The sequence below is a fragment of the Vipera berus genome, assembly GCF_964194415.1.
Source record: "Vipera berus genome assembly, chromosome: 5".
NCBI lineage: Eukaryota > Metazoa > Chordata > Lepidosauria > Squamata > Viperidae > Vipera > Vipera berus.
The window spans coordinates 37,991,845-38,010,111 of record NC_138207.1 but is presented as its reverse complement, the minus strand read 5'-3'; the positions used below and the strand labels follow the sequence as shown (position 1 = coordinate 38,010,111).

The window sequence follows — 18,267 nt, the reverse complement described above, 5'->3', positions numbered from 1 at the left end:
ACCAGGGATTATCTTGTGGATAATACAAAATGCTTTCTTAGCAGGTTGTAAAATCTCACATATGCTAGAAAAAGACTGGTAAGAGACTTCTAGACTGGCTACCCAGAATCATCAAATAGCAAAATATTTCATTCATATTAAGATAAAGGTATTTTAAAATAGTCAAGAAGAGTTTCGATTAGTCTTCATTCAGGATAACTAACGGGAGAAGTACAGTAATGCTTTATGCCATTCCTGGGAAAGAGAGATCTTAGGATTGTGATCAGAGCTCCTCTCTAAAGGGCAATTTGGTAAACAGCTTTCATTCTCTTTTCTTTCAATCCATTCCACATGCAAACCTTTCTATCTCTACAAGAGCTTCTGGAATGTAATGATCCAATTGAAAAGCAAACTGAAAAGGAAAATGGCTGAAATATTCAAAAGATACAAGTCCTGGAAGCTGGACAAGTTGTAGCAAAAATAAGAAGCAGTAGTAATTACAAATGTAAATGTTGCTTGAGCTGACCAACAAAATAGTCATCTTTATGTAATTTACTGGCTTTCTCTAAGGCTGGCTTATGAGTTGTGTATTTTTCTTTGCTTTGTCTACAGCAGATTTTACTGAATAAGGATCAACTACAAAAAGAATGGCACAGATTGCTGTATACATATTAAATAATATGAAATAAATAAATAAAATCTTCAGATAGATATGAATACAGACTGAGCAATCATGCAAATTAGGTGTATTTTATCTCAGATAAAGGAAATTACATGGCAAATCTTTGGAAACAATGCACAGGAAATACAATGATACTGAATGTTTATTCTCCAGCACTGTATGATTTATCACTACTTTGATATACTAAAGCTTATTTTGCTAACGATACTTACAAGGGGAAAGCCAATGAGACTAGAGGGTAAACACAAGAAATAGAATATTTTTATTGTACCTCTGCAGCACTCTATAACAACTAGTCTTTTTATGTTCCAAGCAGCTTCCACCTCTTCCTTCCTTGTGTTCACTTTCTATTCGTTCCCTGCATATATCGAACAACTTCACTCCACTAGTTCAAGCTACCTTCTTTCAGATGTATCTTTTTTTTCTTCCTTTCACAGACATACTCCAGAGAATAGTTACTGTACTCTGCCACTCATTATAATTTTAGCAAGCATGACGAAAAGTGCAGCCAGTTATTTTACCCCAAATATGCTTATGCTCATTTCTTTGCACACTCTAAAGCAAAAATTTACTTTGCAAAATAATGCTGGTGTTCACATACCACCAATCAGAAGACAAATGCATTGTACTGACATAGAAAAATCATTTGTCCTGGAATGGATAACTTAAATCTCTAAATTTATGAACCAAACACTTCTGAATTGAGGGCACCCAGGAAAGGGGAAATGAAGACAGACTGGTTAAACTAGCTAGTCCACACTTTCAGGCCCAAGTGGGATATTATTTTAAACCTGAAGCATACTGAATACTCAAAAGGAAAACAAGAAGACTTTACATTTTTATCCGAATTGTGCCAACTTCTAATATAACTTATGTTCTTATAATCTCTGAACAGCCTCTCAGTGTTTTGCTATGCTAATCTGCACACTGTTTCTTTGTGCATGTGCATTTTATAATATCGAGAATAAAAGATGCTAGACATGTTTTGGAGCAAACCTACAAATATTTAATTTCCTTAAGGCTCTTTCCCATTATATTTTCAGTAATAAGGAAGCTGTATGATTTAACTTTTTATAATTCTCTGGAAATGCCATACGATAGGCATCCTAAACATCTCCATATTACCTTATTCTAGTTTTTGATAGAAAAACTGTGACTTTGGAAAAACCAGTAATATGAAAGGGGCAGGAAAATCAACAAAGCTACAATGAAATAGTTCTAAATCAATTCATTCTTTAACAAGTTGACCACCATGTTCTCTGGAATTCAATGAAAATTAACCACAAATGAAAATAAATTTTAATTCTAACTACATTCTATCCTTTTAATTCTAACTACATTCTATGAAGGCATTTGACTATTCAATATGGTTACCTAATACGCTGTTACTATTTCCTTCTATAGACACAGCAAATGACTTTGGGTAGCTTCCAGGTTTCAATATGCAGATGCCATCCAGCCATGTCCTCCTAGTGTATTTAGCTTTGACAGTCACGTTGTGTTTTTTCCCACAGTACACCAGACACTAGATTGATCTGATGTAATATAGCAAAGAAAAAAGGTACCTCCCAGAAATTTAACACTCAAAAGAATGGTCCCACTGCTTTGCTGAATTGCAGGATGGATCCTCTTATGACAAAACTTCAGAAACAGCACCCAGACACTGAAGGGAGCTCTCTGCTTGGAGTAGTTATTTATGCAAAGCAGAAATACAATGAATCTGTATGCATTGTTTAATACAATGATAAATATATTTCCCAGAGTAAATAGGTACTTTAAAACTTCTCAGGAATGGTGATCATACAGCAATTTAAGTTAATGACCTACCTGAGAGACCTTTCTGACAACATCGCTGCCCACACCAAGTCCCTGCACAAAGGAACGGACTGCAATAAAGGCCCTTGTTGCCTTGAGCTTCAGGTCCCTTGGAACCTCTCCAAATGGCTTATGCTGCTCCGAGTGCTTCACTATGCAGTCCATATATTCGTCTGGAAGCTGGTACTGGGGATTCATCAACTTGAAGAGCCGCTCTAGCAGGTGAGTCCAAAATTCATTGAGGGCTTCTTCTAAGTTGATGTTGGGGCCTCGATAGTAATGCCGCAGCTCACTATACAAGTCTTTGAAAAGCTTTACGTTCTGGAGATAAAGGTCTCCATACATACCAGGAAATGTGTCATAAAGTGCTTTCTCTGACTTGTTTAACAAATCCTGGAAGTAACCTGAAATCAAATAAGCAGGAGAAACAAGTCACTAGAAGAATGAAATTAACCAGAATTAAAGACATCCCCACATTAATTTATTGCACCATTACTAAAAGGAAACTGGTATGTTAAGTGCACTGATATAGTTAAGCGCAGAAAATCAATACGTGTCATTTGCATTTTGTTGTTTGACTGTATAGATGCAAAACCAGATTCACATTCAGAACTGTGAAACATTTGTCCCAAAAAACTCATGTCCAAAATTATACTTCCTCAACATTCCCAGGAATGTGTAAGATACAACACTACATTCATCCTTATTTATTGTATATTTGGAAATCGGGTACTGATGAAAGTTTATCTATGTGAAATATGCCCAAATACATTTTAAATGAAATAGTAACAGATAGCAATTACATTTAAATTTGATCGTACTGCTTAATTCCCAAGATAATATATGCAAATCACTATATAAATCACTATGATAAAAGGTCCTGACAGAAACATATGTGCATAAGCTTACCATGCTATTTAAGAGAATATATCAGCAATAAATACATTTAGAAGTTCTAAATATGAAGATTAAAAGGTTTCAATATTTGCTCTTGATATTAAAAGAGGACATTTAGAAAATTATTTGGCTACTTACCATTTTTTTTGTTTTAAAAATACAACATGACAGATAGCATGCTGGTTCGTTACCACTGATCTAACTTTTATTAAAAGAAAGCAAATACTATATCCTTTCAAAGCATTTTTCCATGGTGCTGAGACATTATTTCTTTTTAGATATCATTTGTGAATATTTATACTAAGAATAGCAGGTCATTAAATACTGTAATGCTAGTACACCTTAGTGCAAGGCCTTCCCTTGTAAAACAGAAAAATAAGAACTAAGAGCTCCATTAACCCTACAAGCAAAATTAAGGGAATCATCCTAGGTTTCAGCCAATTTTAGATCTGTGAAACTCTTATTTAGTTTTATCAGTTACTTGACAATATCCACCAACCAGAATCAGCTGCAAAAAGCACAAACCTGGCCTGAAATCACACAAATATGGTTTATTTGGGTTTTGCTCAGTGATTTGTCAGTATAAACATTATAGTTTGTAAACAATGATTTATAGCTAAACATGTGGTGTGACTCCAGCTAAATATGGGTTACTTGGAAAAGAATGGTTAAGCAAATAAGAATCTTGCATAAATGCATACCTAGAATGAAAACAAATGTATCTCAAAGCACTTTGTAAAAGATTTTAGCTTTACAACTGTATTGAATTCAGTCCTTTCACACAGAAATCTGTTACTATCCTAGAATCCCAAGCATTCTTCATTTCACTTAGCTTAGTTGGGAAAAAATGTTGAAAGATGCCACAATTTAAAAAATAAAGCTGTGTTGAAGAACTACTACACATTGCATAATCTTAGTTTATCTTATCTATCTCCTTCTGTGAAATGCAATTATATCTACTTTTTTCTTTGAAATAAGACATAGAAATTAGGAAATGTTGAGTTGCCAGTCTGTATTATTCTGTTGATTCAGACCAAGTATTTTACATATAATAGTATCTGGATGGAGCAGCATTGACTGATATTAGTATCAATTAACAATAGCACCATTCTTTTTGACTCTTTCAGACCACAGCTATTTATTTATTTAAGAACATTTATATGGCCGCCAAACTCACTCTCAATGACTCCGGGGGGTTTACAAGGATAAATCCCCAATACAAAAAAAAATAACCCCCCCCACTCCCCTGGCGACATCAAATGAGCCTACTTGCTGGGCTCCATATCACTCTGGGGTCCCTAAGCCTGTTGGGGACCCCAGAATAATTTTGTTATAGTTCTACTACAAAGAGAATAAGGCACAAATAAGGCAAAAAGAGAAGAAAGACACCGCCTTTATCGTGTCTGCAGAAACAACGGGTACTCGTCTAACTTCATCAGACAATACAGCAGGCCAACTGAACCTACCCGCCATGAATGTGACAATGCCTTAACATCACGGATAACACTGCCTTATATCCACGGTGTATCTGAGGCCACAGTGTGCATACTAACCCCTCACAAAGTTGGTGTTGCCCACAGACCTGATCAGACCTTACGAGCTTGTGTCATGTGCCCTAAAGATCCACTCCCCAATGAAGAAAAAGCCTTGGTCGTATACAAGATATCATGCCAGAATTGCAATAGCAATTACATTGGGGAGACAGCAAAATGACTGAGGACTAGGGTGCATGAACACAAGCTTGCTATTAGAAGACAAGAACAACATTCACAGGTGTGGACACACATGGCTACCCACAACCATGCCTTTAATCTAGCAGGGACCGAGGCAATTGCCAGCGACAACAGTAAAGGTGGCTGCTTGTTTAAGGAAGCTTGGTTTTCAAACCACTCCTCCATCAACCGGCATATAGACCTCCCGCCTGCATACCAGGCACTAAGAAATTGGGAAGAGGAACGACGTGCGCGACATGAAGACAAACAGCGCAAGAATTCACAAATCACCTCATTGCATCAAATCCAAGATTGCACCAGCACACAACCACTCTGCAATGTCGAACACAAGGAAGAAGAGCAACAACCATTTAAGACCCCTGGCATGAGAACACGGACAATGACCAGAGTTATGGCTACAACACATGGAGCTATAAACAATTCACTTTTAACAACAGATACCCAGAGACAAATACATCCCCAAAACCAGATGCGCGACAACTCAAAGAAATACAGCAGACCTCAACAAACAGATCTGAGCGCGCTCCATGAGCAGAGTGCAGACACCAACAGTATAAACGGAATCTCCCCTGACGACGTTGGCAGTTGGCCAACAAAAGCTTGATTTTTTAGCAATAAAAACTGTTTTAGTTTTTAATTCCATCCCAGTGTTCATTTGTTTGTTAATATATATATATATCCCTTGTTGCATGCCCTTCCTTGATCCTATTAAAATTATATGATTCTTTTTAAAAGCTCAGAACTTTGATTATTATTTCATGTGATTTGGAAGTCATTCATCTGTTGATATAGCCTCCTCTTCCTCCTCTGCCATATCACACTACTATTCCAGGACATTTTGCACAAGTAGCACTACCGGGTCAGCTATTCCATCCTACCCGCATCATCTTCGGAGAAGGGCGGGATATAAATGGGATTAAAATTAAATTAATTAAATTATTATTTATGTTTTTGAAGTGAAGAATTTTATATTTGTCTTTGTTAAATTTCAATGTTACTTTGAACTATTTCTGGAATTAATGAAAATTATTACTTCTTACCACCCAAAAATATTGAAGGTTATATGACCCAGGTCTGATCCTTATGGTACTCTACTCAATACACTCCAATATATTGATCTTTCTTTAACTACAATATGTGTCCCAAGAAAAACATTTTGCAGAAACTATGCAAATGGAGAAGACATAAATCTTTTAGATAAATAAGATATCTCTTAAAATAACTATATCACAAAGCAAGTTTATGCATATACTTCAACTATAAAGACTGCTTTTAACTCTCTTGTGTAATTTGCTCTTAAAGATTAGTAGCTATTCTATATTCACTAATGCAATATCTACAATAGTTTCTAACAGGTGAGAACAATTTCTCTGATTTAAGAGAATTCATCCAATCTTTTAATTAAGTCTCCAAGGATCTAATAACTAGGTTATTACAACAAGAAAATATATTACTTGTAATTTAAAACCAGAGAAGAAATAACATGGGAGAAATATATGAAGGTAAAAACAAGTTGATGCATATTAGGATCATATTAGCTTCCCTTTATCATATGGGAAAAGTTTAGGAAGCAATCTTTGCCATAACAGATTAATGACTGGTCATTTTTCTAGAGGCTGGAAAGAATGTAAAAATTATCACAAATAATGAGATTAGAGAATTCATGTGTAGTATGTCCAGTTCACTGAAAATTTTGACATGCAAAGTGTGCCCTATGAAGATAATGGTTGTAAAGACCCTGATTGTGATATAAATATTTCAGAATGGATTTACCATGACAATATCATAACTATGATATGGAGCCATTTAACTGATAAAAATCAAACCACAATTAATCTAAACTAAGAGGCTGGCCCAAAGTACACTAGACTCCCAATTGTAGGATAAAAACCTTCTTTTAGCAATTCTCATGTATAAAGGAAGATTGGTCACAGTATGAATTGTATGAAGCCTAAAATATTTTGAAGTATGTTATTTATGGCTCTGCAGCTCCTTCTCCTTCCTCTCTTTACCATTAGTTTTCTTCTATCTGCTATTTAGGGTTAGTTAATGAATAGCTGGCCTAGAAAAAAAAAGATTGTTCCTGATAAGAAGAGAAGAAAACAAATATTAAGGAAAGGTGGGATCAAAGAAATCATTAGAATTTCCTTGGAAGAGCTATTAATTAAGGGGGCAGATGAAGATGGCAAGAATTTATGGATGACTTATGGTTATCAGGATCTGAGACAATTTCATGGCACCTAACTAGCTAAGGGAGAGCTCCATTTTTAAAGCTTTATGAAGATAATTTCAAATTAAGTAGAAATTTAAATTGTGTGTGCATATCTCTGTATATGTATTTATATCTGAGAATGTATGTATGCAAAGAAATTAACTGTAGATATGTTTTTAAAAGCAATGTCTCAGTCTGCTTATAAGATGTTGTATTGAATAGTATTGAAAGCAGATTCTGCAAATGGGCAGTATGAACAGTGTGAATCTTAAATGTTAGTCCTTTTCTTTAGTATAGATTTTCAAAGACTACCATCTCAGCAAAACAAATCCACTTTCTTCTGCACAAAGGAAGGTGCTTTGCCTTATTGTTAGATAATATTGTTTGAATTCCATATAATGCTGTTAGATTGTCATTGCTGATCTTTTGGGAATGAGCACCATTCCAATTGACTTAGTAATTCTGAGTTATTGCATTAAAGAGGATGCAGCTTCTCAAGGGACCCATTAACTAGCCCATATTCCTAGTTTCCCCACTTTCAAGTAACAAATGGCACAAATCTCTAACCACTGCAGAACTTGTACAGGAATTATTTCACCCAACAATTTTGTGCAAGTAATCTTGTTCTCATCTTTCAGTATATTTAGCCAACTCGTTTCATCCACACTTGATTATTGTATGTAAGTAGAGAGATAAGTGCAGAGTTGCCATTTATTTCTGGAATAGCTATTTGGTTGATTTTGAACCCAAATATTAGTTGTTTTGAATGAAGCAGAATTTTATGTTTATAGAAAGAAACTGATGAATCAAAACTTTATCTAGCTTTGAATACCAGAGAGCACCACTGACACAGTTTCGTGCCCTTTCTGTTTTGAATTTTATTTTATGCCATTTAAGATTTCTGCTTATTCTTTAGGGGAACAAAGATTCCTGCCCGAAGATAAAGGCCATACTGCAGAAGTATATATGCAAAGAAATATATACAAAGCGTATATTCAGTATATTGCTGTTTTATTAAAAGGGAGGAGCTTTATATTTGGTTTTTTTTTGGCTAGACACGAGGGATAGACACACGATCTACTGAGAAGCAGTATTTCTGAAAAGTTGGGGGCCAGCAAAGTAAGAATTAAATAAAATGTTGAAGTTGCTCCACTCAGTAGGACTGACGCTAATTCTCAGGCAATAAATTTTAAGTAACACTATCTACACATATACTTTATAATGCCAAATAAATGGAATATGAAAATAACTACGGCTTTGTTTTCATGCAGCCTTCCTGTTTTAAGATATTTCTTTCCATCTGGAATGTGAAAGGCCCTGTTTATTTAACACCTAACATCTCAAAAGGGCTAAAGGGATTTGTGCTGCACAGTGGCTCTGACATATTGATTTTCCCCAGTGAGAGGAAAGAAGAGAATAAACTGACTGTTGGAATAACCTTTTCGTTTTCAGGCAGGATCCTCCTTATCGTAAGTTCTTACCGTAGTCACATTTTATCTCTCCTCCATGCTATAAAAATCAATTTCTTTTGTTGCCTGGAAAGAACTCCTAACGTTGTGTTTCAGAAAATATTTGTAGACTGGAGATTTATCCCTATAATATTATCACACTTTCGCAAATCCCTGATATGTCTGGTAGCATATTGAAGTTATGGTGACGTGTTAGCGTTAGATAACATTTGGTTATCTGAAATTTTTAAAATAAAAGTTGACAAAAAATGCTTTATTTTGTCCTTAATAAGCAACAGTTTTTTGAGAGCTCCTTGAGCATTCTCTTGAAATTTTGTTGTTTCTATTCATATTTCAGACAGTGAAACAGCTCAAAGAAAGCTGTAGGAAACCTCTAATTTTAATAGGCTTCAGTGGACAGCACTCCAAACTATATCCAATAATAAAAAGAGTTTATTACCTGATGCAATTTTTAAAATCTCCCTCTCTGTCCAGATATATGGATTTGAAATGCTGTAATTCTCAGCACTGGCTATACTTGCTGGGAATATTGGCAAGCAAACTGGGAAGGCTGCCTTATACAGTATTGTGTCATTAACTTGCAGAAATAGATTTGACTGGCAAAAACTACAATTTTTGTAGCTCATTTTAATCAGCCACTTGACTAGGATTGCCACTCCTTTGTTGTACACAACACTCCTTGGAAATGCAGTTACAATAAATATATAGAGGTGTGCAATGCTTATGATCTGAAGGATGCTTCAGAATGTATGCGTGTCACACTTGTCTGTAACCTGTTAAAGCAATTGCTCCATTTCTCAAGATGGCACAGCTTTGCATAACAACAGTTTTGCTTCCGCATAATCCTGGGAAAAGACAATTTGATTTTAGAAGTTGAAGATGCATGCTATTTTTTATGCCCCCATGTACTTCAAAGCAAATTTTTGCCTTTGTATATGAAACACTTATTTAAACAGGAATCTAAGCTGCACAATTCTCATTCTAAGTAATAGTAAGAGTTACCATAATAACTGAACATAATAACTGAAACAAACCAACCCAAGAGATGTCCCAAAATGAGCAGATGAGCGTGAAAGTCAAATAGGACTAACATCATAATTGTTTATTTCTTTCTATTGAATGCAATAAAAACATCCAATGCATGTCGGAGTGCTATTGCTACCTCAGGACAATTTTTTTGTGGTTCACTTATAAGAACAAACGTTTTTCCTGTTTAATTCATTTTCTCAGGAATGATGTGAGCTGCGCCTTAAAGAAATGTCTCCATGTCATCTTAGAAGGTGCTCCTCCAGAATGATCTCCAAATGAAGGTTAGGCATGTAGTTACAAAAGAGAGGAATTTTTAATTGTATTATACAGTGGAATGGTCTCCTAAAGTGGCTTCCTTGGCATTCACACTGCTATCTGTTTTGCCTTCTCTTTTCACAGACCCTTTAAAGTTTAATGCTTCCGTTCTGTTATGTTTAATGACCACCCTCCTTTTTTTCCTTTACTAATTACTGGTTAGAAGATAAATAAATAAATGAACAACCAACTCGCTATCTGGAAACCTTGCTCTTGTATACAGTGCTTTAACTATAAGTGAAGCAGAAGTGGTAGCAGCCTTCCAAAGCTTTATCAGCTGGAATTCAAAAGTTATATAGCTTCATTGCTCCCAAAGCCTGCAGTTGTTAATGAGCTGTGTTCTGTGAACCAGCTACACAGTGATACAATTTCCTTAAGTTATAGGCAATCTGTTTTGGGCATGTTTTGCACTGCTCTAAGACAGTATTTCTTTAGATGTGTTGTGATTTATTCTCTATTAATCTAAAAAAATCAGGAATTTTTGGCATCATGCCCCATCTTTGATGTTTCAGAAACTCTCATATTTCCTTTGCTGAATATTTGTTAAGTATGTTCACAACCCTACTGGTCTTTCGTAAGGCTTTGAAAACTTGGCTGGGTATCTGGGCCAAAGGCTCTTAATGTGCTGAGGGCTTGTTTCTTGGCTTTACCGATGTTAGTTGGTTAATTATCTTGGTTACTGTATGTATGTATTTTTGGATATTTCTACTGCTTTAATTGTTTTAATTTTTATATTTATATATGATACTATTTATAACTATTTATAGCTAGTTTACAATTGTAAGCCTCCCAGAATTACTTGGCTGACATGGGTGATCATAGAAATCAAATGAATGAATGAACGAACGAACGAAAATTTGATGCATGTATAGAAGGACACTTTGGGCCTCCACTTCCATCTTTCCAATAATCTACTAGTGATCTTCTGACCACATACAAGTCAATCTTCATAGCACATTTCTTCCCTCTTTCCTTTCAGCCTGTCCATTTCCAGGTTTCCTGCTGCACAGTCACTGATGTTCCTTTCTCATATTTAATTCCATCAGTTCACCCAGCCCTACCAGCCTTTCTACAGTATTCTATTTGATCACCATTTGAACTTTACTTCATTTTTTCACTGTTTTTTTTAATGCAAGTTTCACATTCTTGCATTCCTCCCTGAAATTTCTTCATGCCACTCCCAGTTTGAAAATCCCTGAAGGAGAAAACATAGATACTTCTTCTATGAGATAGTGGGAAATGTAGGAATTTGTAGGCCACTACAGCTGGTAAAGGCTACTTTAGGTTTTTACTATTTCTTAAGACTTGGATAAAAAAACAGATTTTCAATACTTACACATTGTTACTCTTTTCGTAGGTAAACAACATTAAGCAAATAGCAACTGGTGCGCCATTTAGTCATGTGGGCTGTGAAAAATTCTTTCATCAAAATGTGCGTGTTTCAACATGAACATAAAAATAACTAAACATTCCAGAAGATTGGTATCTTCTTAGAGAATCAGCTTAAAACAATGACTGATGGAGAGGAATAATTCCTATGTTCACTCACTTTTCATTAAATTAAACAACTTAAAGGAATTCACAAAGTCTTTCTGAGGTTCAGGAATGGGATTTGGATGGAAAGAAGGTCTTTATATGGTCAATTATTAATTTAATACTTTTAAGGTAGCTTATTTATTTAAAAGACACATATGCACCAAGAACTCAGAACAAGCCATTTATTCCATTTTGTTATAATGAGGAACAGCAGTATTCAGATTTCCTTTCTTAGCATAGAAACTATTATTATTATTATTTTTAAAAGTAACTTTCACAATCATGGACAGTAGTGTTCACAAACCAGTGATTAATGGACCACTAGAATTATTTCTGCAGAGACCATGTTCTATAATACTGAGCTAGTCTCTTTAAATACCATGCAAAATCACAATAATATTCTTGGTATGAAAATATGAGCTAGTATACAGTGGACAGAAGATTTCTAAATGATATGGTCTGAGGCTAGCTAAGCTCTTCCGTTAAATTAAAAATGGGGAAAAAATAAACAATTTTGGTCATTAAGTACTGGTAATTAAAACCATTAGCTTTCCTCCTTTAAAATCCAACACACTTATATTTTGTTAGAGTGGATGAACATTAAGCCTCCAATTACCGTATATACTTGAGTATAAGCCGAATTTTTCAGCCCACTTTTTGGGCTGAAAAATTCCACTTCGGCTTATACTCCAGTCAACAAAAAAAACTTACCGAGGACTTGTGCGCGGCCGAGGCTTTGGTGCTTCCGGGATCGCCCGCACCTCTCCCAAGCGACCTGCCGAAGTTTGGGGAGGTTTGGGGAGGTGCGCGCGCACCTCCCCAAACTCCGCGCCTTGCCTGCCTGCTTCTTTCCGCAGCGGAAAGAAGCAGGCAGGCAGGGCGCGGAGGAACGGAGACTTGCCGACGTTTGGGGAGGTTTGGGCGCCTCCCCAAACCTCGGCAGGTCTCCGTTCCTCCGCGCAGACCTGCCGACGTTTGGGGAGGTTTGGGCGCCTCCCCAAACCTCCCCAAACCTCGGCAGGTCTCCGTTCCTCCTGCCGACCTTTGGGGAGGTTTGGGCGCCTCCCCAAACCTCCCCAAACCTCGGCAGGTCTCCGTTCCTCCTGCCGACCTTTGGGGAGGTTTGGGCGCCTCCCCAAACCTCGGCAGGTCTCCGTTCCTCCTGCCGACCTTTGGGGAGGTTTGGGCGCCTCCCCAAACCTCCCCAGGTCTCCGTTCCTCCTGCCGACCTTTGGGGAGGTTTGGGCGCCTACCCAAACCTCCCCAGGTCTCCGTTCCTCCTGCCGACCTTTGGGGAGGTTTGGGCGCCTCCCCAAACCTCCCCAGGTCTCCGTTCCTCCTGCCGACCTTTGGGGAGGTTTGGGCGCCTCCCCAAACCTCCCCAGGTCTCCGTTCCTCCTGCCGACCTTTGGGGAGGTTTGGGCGCCTCCCCAAACCTCGGCAGGTCTCCGTTCCTCCTGCCGACCTTTGGGGAGGTTTGGGCGCCTCCCCAAACCTCGGCAGGTCTCCGTTCCTCCTGCCGACCTTTGGGGAGGTTTGGGCGCCTCCCCAAACCTCCCCAAACCTCGGCAGGTCTCCGTTCCTGTTTGGGGAGGTTTGGGCGCCTCCCCAAACCTCCCCAAACCTCGGCAGGTCTCCGTTCCTCCGCGCAGACCTGCCGACCTTTGGGGAGGTTTGGGCGCCTCCCCAAACGTCCCCAAACCTCGGCAGGTCTCCGTTCCTGTTTGGGGAGGTTTGGGCGCCTCCCCAAACCTCCCCAAACCTCGGCAGGTCTCCGTTCCTCCGCGCAGACCTGCCGACCTTTGGGGAGGTTTGGGCGCCTCCCCAAACGTCCCCAAACCTCGGCAGGTCTCCGTTCCTGTTTGGGGAGGTTTGGGCGCCTCCCCAAACCTCCCCAAACCTCGGCAGGTCTCCGTTCCTCCGCGCAGACCTGCCGACCTTTGGGGAGGTTTGGGCGCCTCCCCAAACCTCCCCAAACCTCGGCAGGTCTCCGTTCCTGTTTGGGGAGGTTTGGGCGCCTCCCCAAACCTCGGCAGGTCTCCGTTCCTCCGCGCAGACCTGCCGACCTTTGGGGAGGTTTGGGCGCCTCCCCAAACGTCCCCAAACCTCGGCAGGTCTCCGTTCCTGTTTGGGGAGGTTTGGGCGCCTCCCCAAACCTCCCCAAACCTCGGCAGGTCTCCGTTCCTCCGCGCAGACCTGCCGACCTTTGGGGAGGTTTGGGCGCCTCCCCAAACGTCCCCAAACCTCGGCAGGTCTCCGTTCCTGTTTGGGGAGGTTTGGGCGCCTCCCCAAACCTCCCCAAACCTCGGCAGGTCTCCGTTCCTCCACGCAGACCTGCCGACCTTTGGGGAGGTTTGGGCGCCTCCCCAAACGTCCCCAAACCTCGGCAGGTCTCCGTTCCTGTTTGGGGAGGTTTGGGCGCCTCCCCAAACGTCCCCAAACCTCGGCAGGTCTCCGTTCCTCCGCGCAGACCTGCCGACGTTTGGGGAGGTTTGGGCGCCTCCCCAAACCTCCCCAAACCTCGGCAGGTCTCCGTTCCTCCGCGCAGACCTGCCGACGTTTGGGGAGGTTTGGGCGCCTCCCCAAACCTCCCCAAACCTCGGCAGGTCTCCGTTCCTGTTTGGGGAGGTTTGGGCGCCTCCCCAAACCTCCCCAAACCTCGGCAGGTCTCCGTTCCTCCGCGCAGACCTGCCGACCTTTGGGGAGGTTTGGGCGCCTCCCCAAACCTCCCCAAACCTCGGCAGGTCTCCGTTCTTCCTGCTGACCTTTGGGGAGGTTTGGGCGCCTCCCCAAACCTCCCCAAACGTCGGCAGGTCTGTGCGGAGGAACGGAGACCTGCCGAGGTTTGGGGAGGTTTGGGGAGGCGCCCAAACCTCCCCAAACAGGAACGGAGACCTGCCGAGGTTTGGGGAGGTTTGGGGAGGCGCCCAAACCTCCCCAAAGGTCGGCAGGTCTGCGCGGAGGAACGGAGACCTGCCGAGGTTTGGGGAGGTTTGGGGAGGCGCCCAAACCTCCCCAAACAGGAACGGAGACCTGCCGAGGTTTGGGGACGTTTGGGGAGGCGCCCAAACCTCCCCAAAGGTCGGCAGGTCTGTGCGGAGGAACGGAGACCTGCCGAGGTTTGGGGAGGTTTGGGGAGGCGCCCAAACCTCCCCAAACAGGAACGGAGACCTGCCGAGGTTTGGGGAGGTTTGGGGAGGCGCCCAAACCTCCCCAAAGGTCGGCAGGTCTCCGCGGAGGAACGGAGACCTGCCGAGGTTTGGGGAGGTTTGGGGAGGCGCCCAAACCTCCCCAAACAGGAACGGAGACCTGCCGAGGTTTGGGGACGTTTGGGGAGGCGCCCAAACCTCCCCAAAGGTCGGCAGGTCTGCGCGGAGGAACGGAGACCTGCCGAGGTTTGGGGAGGTTTGGGGAGGCGCCCAAACCTCCCCAAACAGGAACGGAGACCTGCCGAGGTTTGGGGAGGTTTGGGGAGGCGCCCAAACCTCCCCAAAGGTCGGCAGGTCTGCGCGGAGGAACGGAGACCTGCCGAGGTTTGGGGAGGTTTGGGGAGGCGCCCAAACCTCCCCAAACAGGAACGGAGACCTGCCGAGGTTTGGGGACGTTTGGGGAGGCGCCCAAACCTCCCCAAAGGTCGGCAGGTCTGCGCGGAGGAACGGAGACCTGCCGAGGTTTGGGGAGGCGCCCAAACCTCCCCAAAGGTCGGCAGGAGGAACGGAGACCTGCCGAGGTTTGGGGAGGTTTGGGGAGGCGCCCAAACCTCCCCAAAGGTCGGCAGGAGGAACGGAGACCTGCCGAGGTTTGGGGAGGTTTGGGGAGGTGCCCAAACCTCCCCAAAGGTCGGCAGGAGGAACGGAGACCTGCCGAGGTTTGGGGAGGCGCCCAAACCTCCCCAAAGGTCGGCAGGAGGAACGGAGACCTGCCGAGGTTTGGGGAGGCGCCCAAACCTCCCCAAAGGTCGGCAGGAGGAACGGAGACCTGCCGAGGTTTGGGGAGGTTTGGGGAGGCGCCCAAACCTCCCCAAAGGTCGGCAGGAGGAACGGAGACCTGCCAAGGTTTGGGGAGGCGCCCAAACCTCCCCAAAGGTCGGCAGGTCTGCGCAGAGGAACGGAGACCTGCAGAGGTTTGGGGAGGCGCCCAAACCTCCCCAAAGGTCGGCAGGAGGAACGGAGACCTGCCGAGGTTTGGGGAGGCGCCCAAACCTCCCCAAAGGTCGGCAGGAGGAACGGAGACCTGCCGAGGTTTGGGGAGGCGCCCAAACCTCCCCAAAGGTCGGCAGGAGGAACGGAGACCTGCCGAGGTTTGGGGAGGTTTGGGGAGGCGCCCAAACCTCCCCAAAGGTCGGCAGGAGGAACGGAGACCTGCCGAGGTTTGGGGAGGTTTGGGGAGGCGCCCAAACCTCCCCAAAGGTCGGCAGGAGGAACGGAGACCTGCCGACGAGCCGCGGCCACACAGGGTATTCCTGTGTATTCAGGCTTGCAGAACGGCGGATCGGCTTATACTCGAGTCAATAACTTTTTCCAGTTTTTGGGGGTGAAATTGGGGGTCTCGGCTTATACTCGAGTCGGCTTATACTCAAGTATATACGGTATATCCTAAAGGAGATGTTGTTCAAATACAGCATCATTATGTTATTTTTGAGCACTTTATCATACTCACCACTCTCCCTCCCCTCGCATTTATCCTGCCGGAAAAAAGCATTACAACTAAGCTGCTAAAGTCTGTTATAGAAAATTTTGGGGAGACACATCCTGATTTTGGTTTTCAAGCAGCTGTTCTGGAAATATAAATGTAACACATTATTCTTTCTCCATCCCACTTTCTCCCCAAACAGGCCACAATGATTTTTTTTCCTGTTTAGATAATTCATTTGTGCTTCCAGAGAGAATACAAGCCAATCATCAGTCATATCATTATAAATACTTTATTAATTTAAATGCTATAGCAATTCATACTTTTTAAGTTAAAAATACATGTCTAAGCTCAAAAGCAATTTAGAAAAATGTAATGCAAATTTCTGAGTCACTTTTAAAACATGAATATGATTTCCCCCCCACATTTTCTTTACAGAAAACTACATTTCAAAATTAAATAATACAGCTCATTTTAAATCTATAGCTTAGGATGTGTATCCTGTTAATTATACTTTAATATAGTTTTTACTACATTTAAAACCTTTTTATAACAGCAACTTTAAGCCACAGGTAATTGTAAATTATAAATATTTCCATGAAAACCTAGATTATTTTATATTGCAAACCTGCAAGAATTGTTTCTGGGCACTCTCTTTCCTTCATTGTTGATAAGAGAAAACAAGTATGATGAATACTATATAAAGAAGATGCTGAAACAATTAAGGTATAGACTGACAAAGAAAGTATAAAGTATAGGTAAATGAGGGCAGATATGATATTGTTGCCATTATGGAAACATGGTGGGATGAAACCCACAAATGGAACACACACCTACAGGGATTTAAATTAATTTTAAAAAACAGATCAAACAAAAGAGGAGGTGGAGTTGCTCTCTATATAAGAAATAACTACATCTCTACAGAAATAGAGCACAACAATGATGAAAACTGTGGGAGGCACATCACAATAGTAATGGGGGACTTTAATTACCCTGACATCAACTGGGAGACAAATTTTGCACCAAGTGGAAGATCAAACAGATTCTTGACAAACCTAGCAGACAACTTTGTCTCCCAAAAAGTAAAGTAGGGAACTAGGGGATTAGCCATATTGGATCTAATCCTCACTAACAGAGATGAAATGATAGAAGGTGTTGAAACCACAGGAACCTTGGGGGGAAGTGATCATGCAATATTGGAATTAAACATTATGGAAGCACAAGCAATAGAACACAGTCAAACTAGAGTCTTGGACTTTAAGAGAGCTAATTTCAATAAACTTAGAGAGCTTGGGTAGGATTCCATGGATGAGAATCCTCAAGGGGAAAACAACTCAAGAAGCTTGGGAAATTTTGAAAAGTGAGATAACAAAAGCCCAGTCTAGCACAATACCAACAAAGAGGAAAAATAACAGCTCTCAAAAGAAACCATCATGGCTGCATAAAGAAGCCTCTGATAAATTGAAAGATAAAAAGGACAAGTATAAAAAGTGGAAAGAGAAAGAACAAATGCAGACATTCTTTCAGACAAATAAGAAAGAGGAGACTAGCACTCAAAATTTATGGGATACGGCCAAGGCAGTTATGAGAGGAACTGCAATTGCGTACATGGCCAATGAATATAAAAAGAAAAGGCAATATCGAAAAAGTTTAGAGGAAGGATATAAAAAATTAGAATTAGAACTACAAAAACCCCCACAATGTAGAAATCTAAAACAACAGCTAGATTTAAATAAGTATAAATTGAATATTATAGAAAAGGGAGAAATGGCACAAAAAAATAAAAAGCATTAGACAAAATTTTTTTGAACAGGCAAATAAACCCGGGAGATGGCTGGCCTATAGATTGAAAAAAACCCAAAAGATAATTATGTAATCAACCAGGAGAGATAGTACATCAAAATGAAGGAAAAAAATGGGTGACATATGAATTCTATAAAAATCTTTATAAAGAGGATGAAATGATCA

At 41.2% G+C, this 18,267-nt stretch overlaps 1 protein-coding gene across 2 annotated transcripts in view; it reads right to left on the bottom strand.

Moving 5' to 3' along the window:
* Positions 1-18,267, bottom strand: part of GPC1 (glypican 1) — a 230,513-nt gene that overhangs the window by 27,612 nt on the left and 184,634 nt on the right. For both annotated transcript variants that reach the window (XM_081328830.1, XM_081328831.1), the window contains exon 3: positions 2,489-2,880. In XM_081328830.1, coding sequence (XP_081184956.1) covers positions 2,489-2,880 — 392 coding nt within the window. The remainder of the gene's footprint in view (positions 1-2,488; positions 2,881-18,267) is intronic.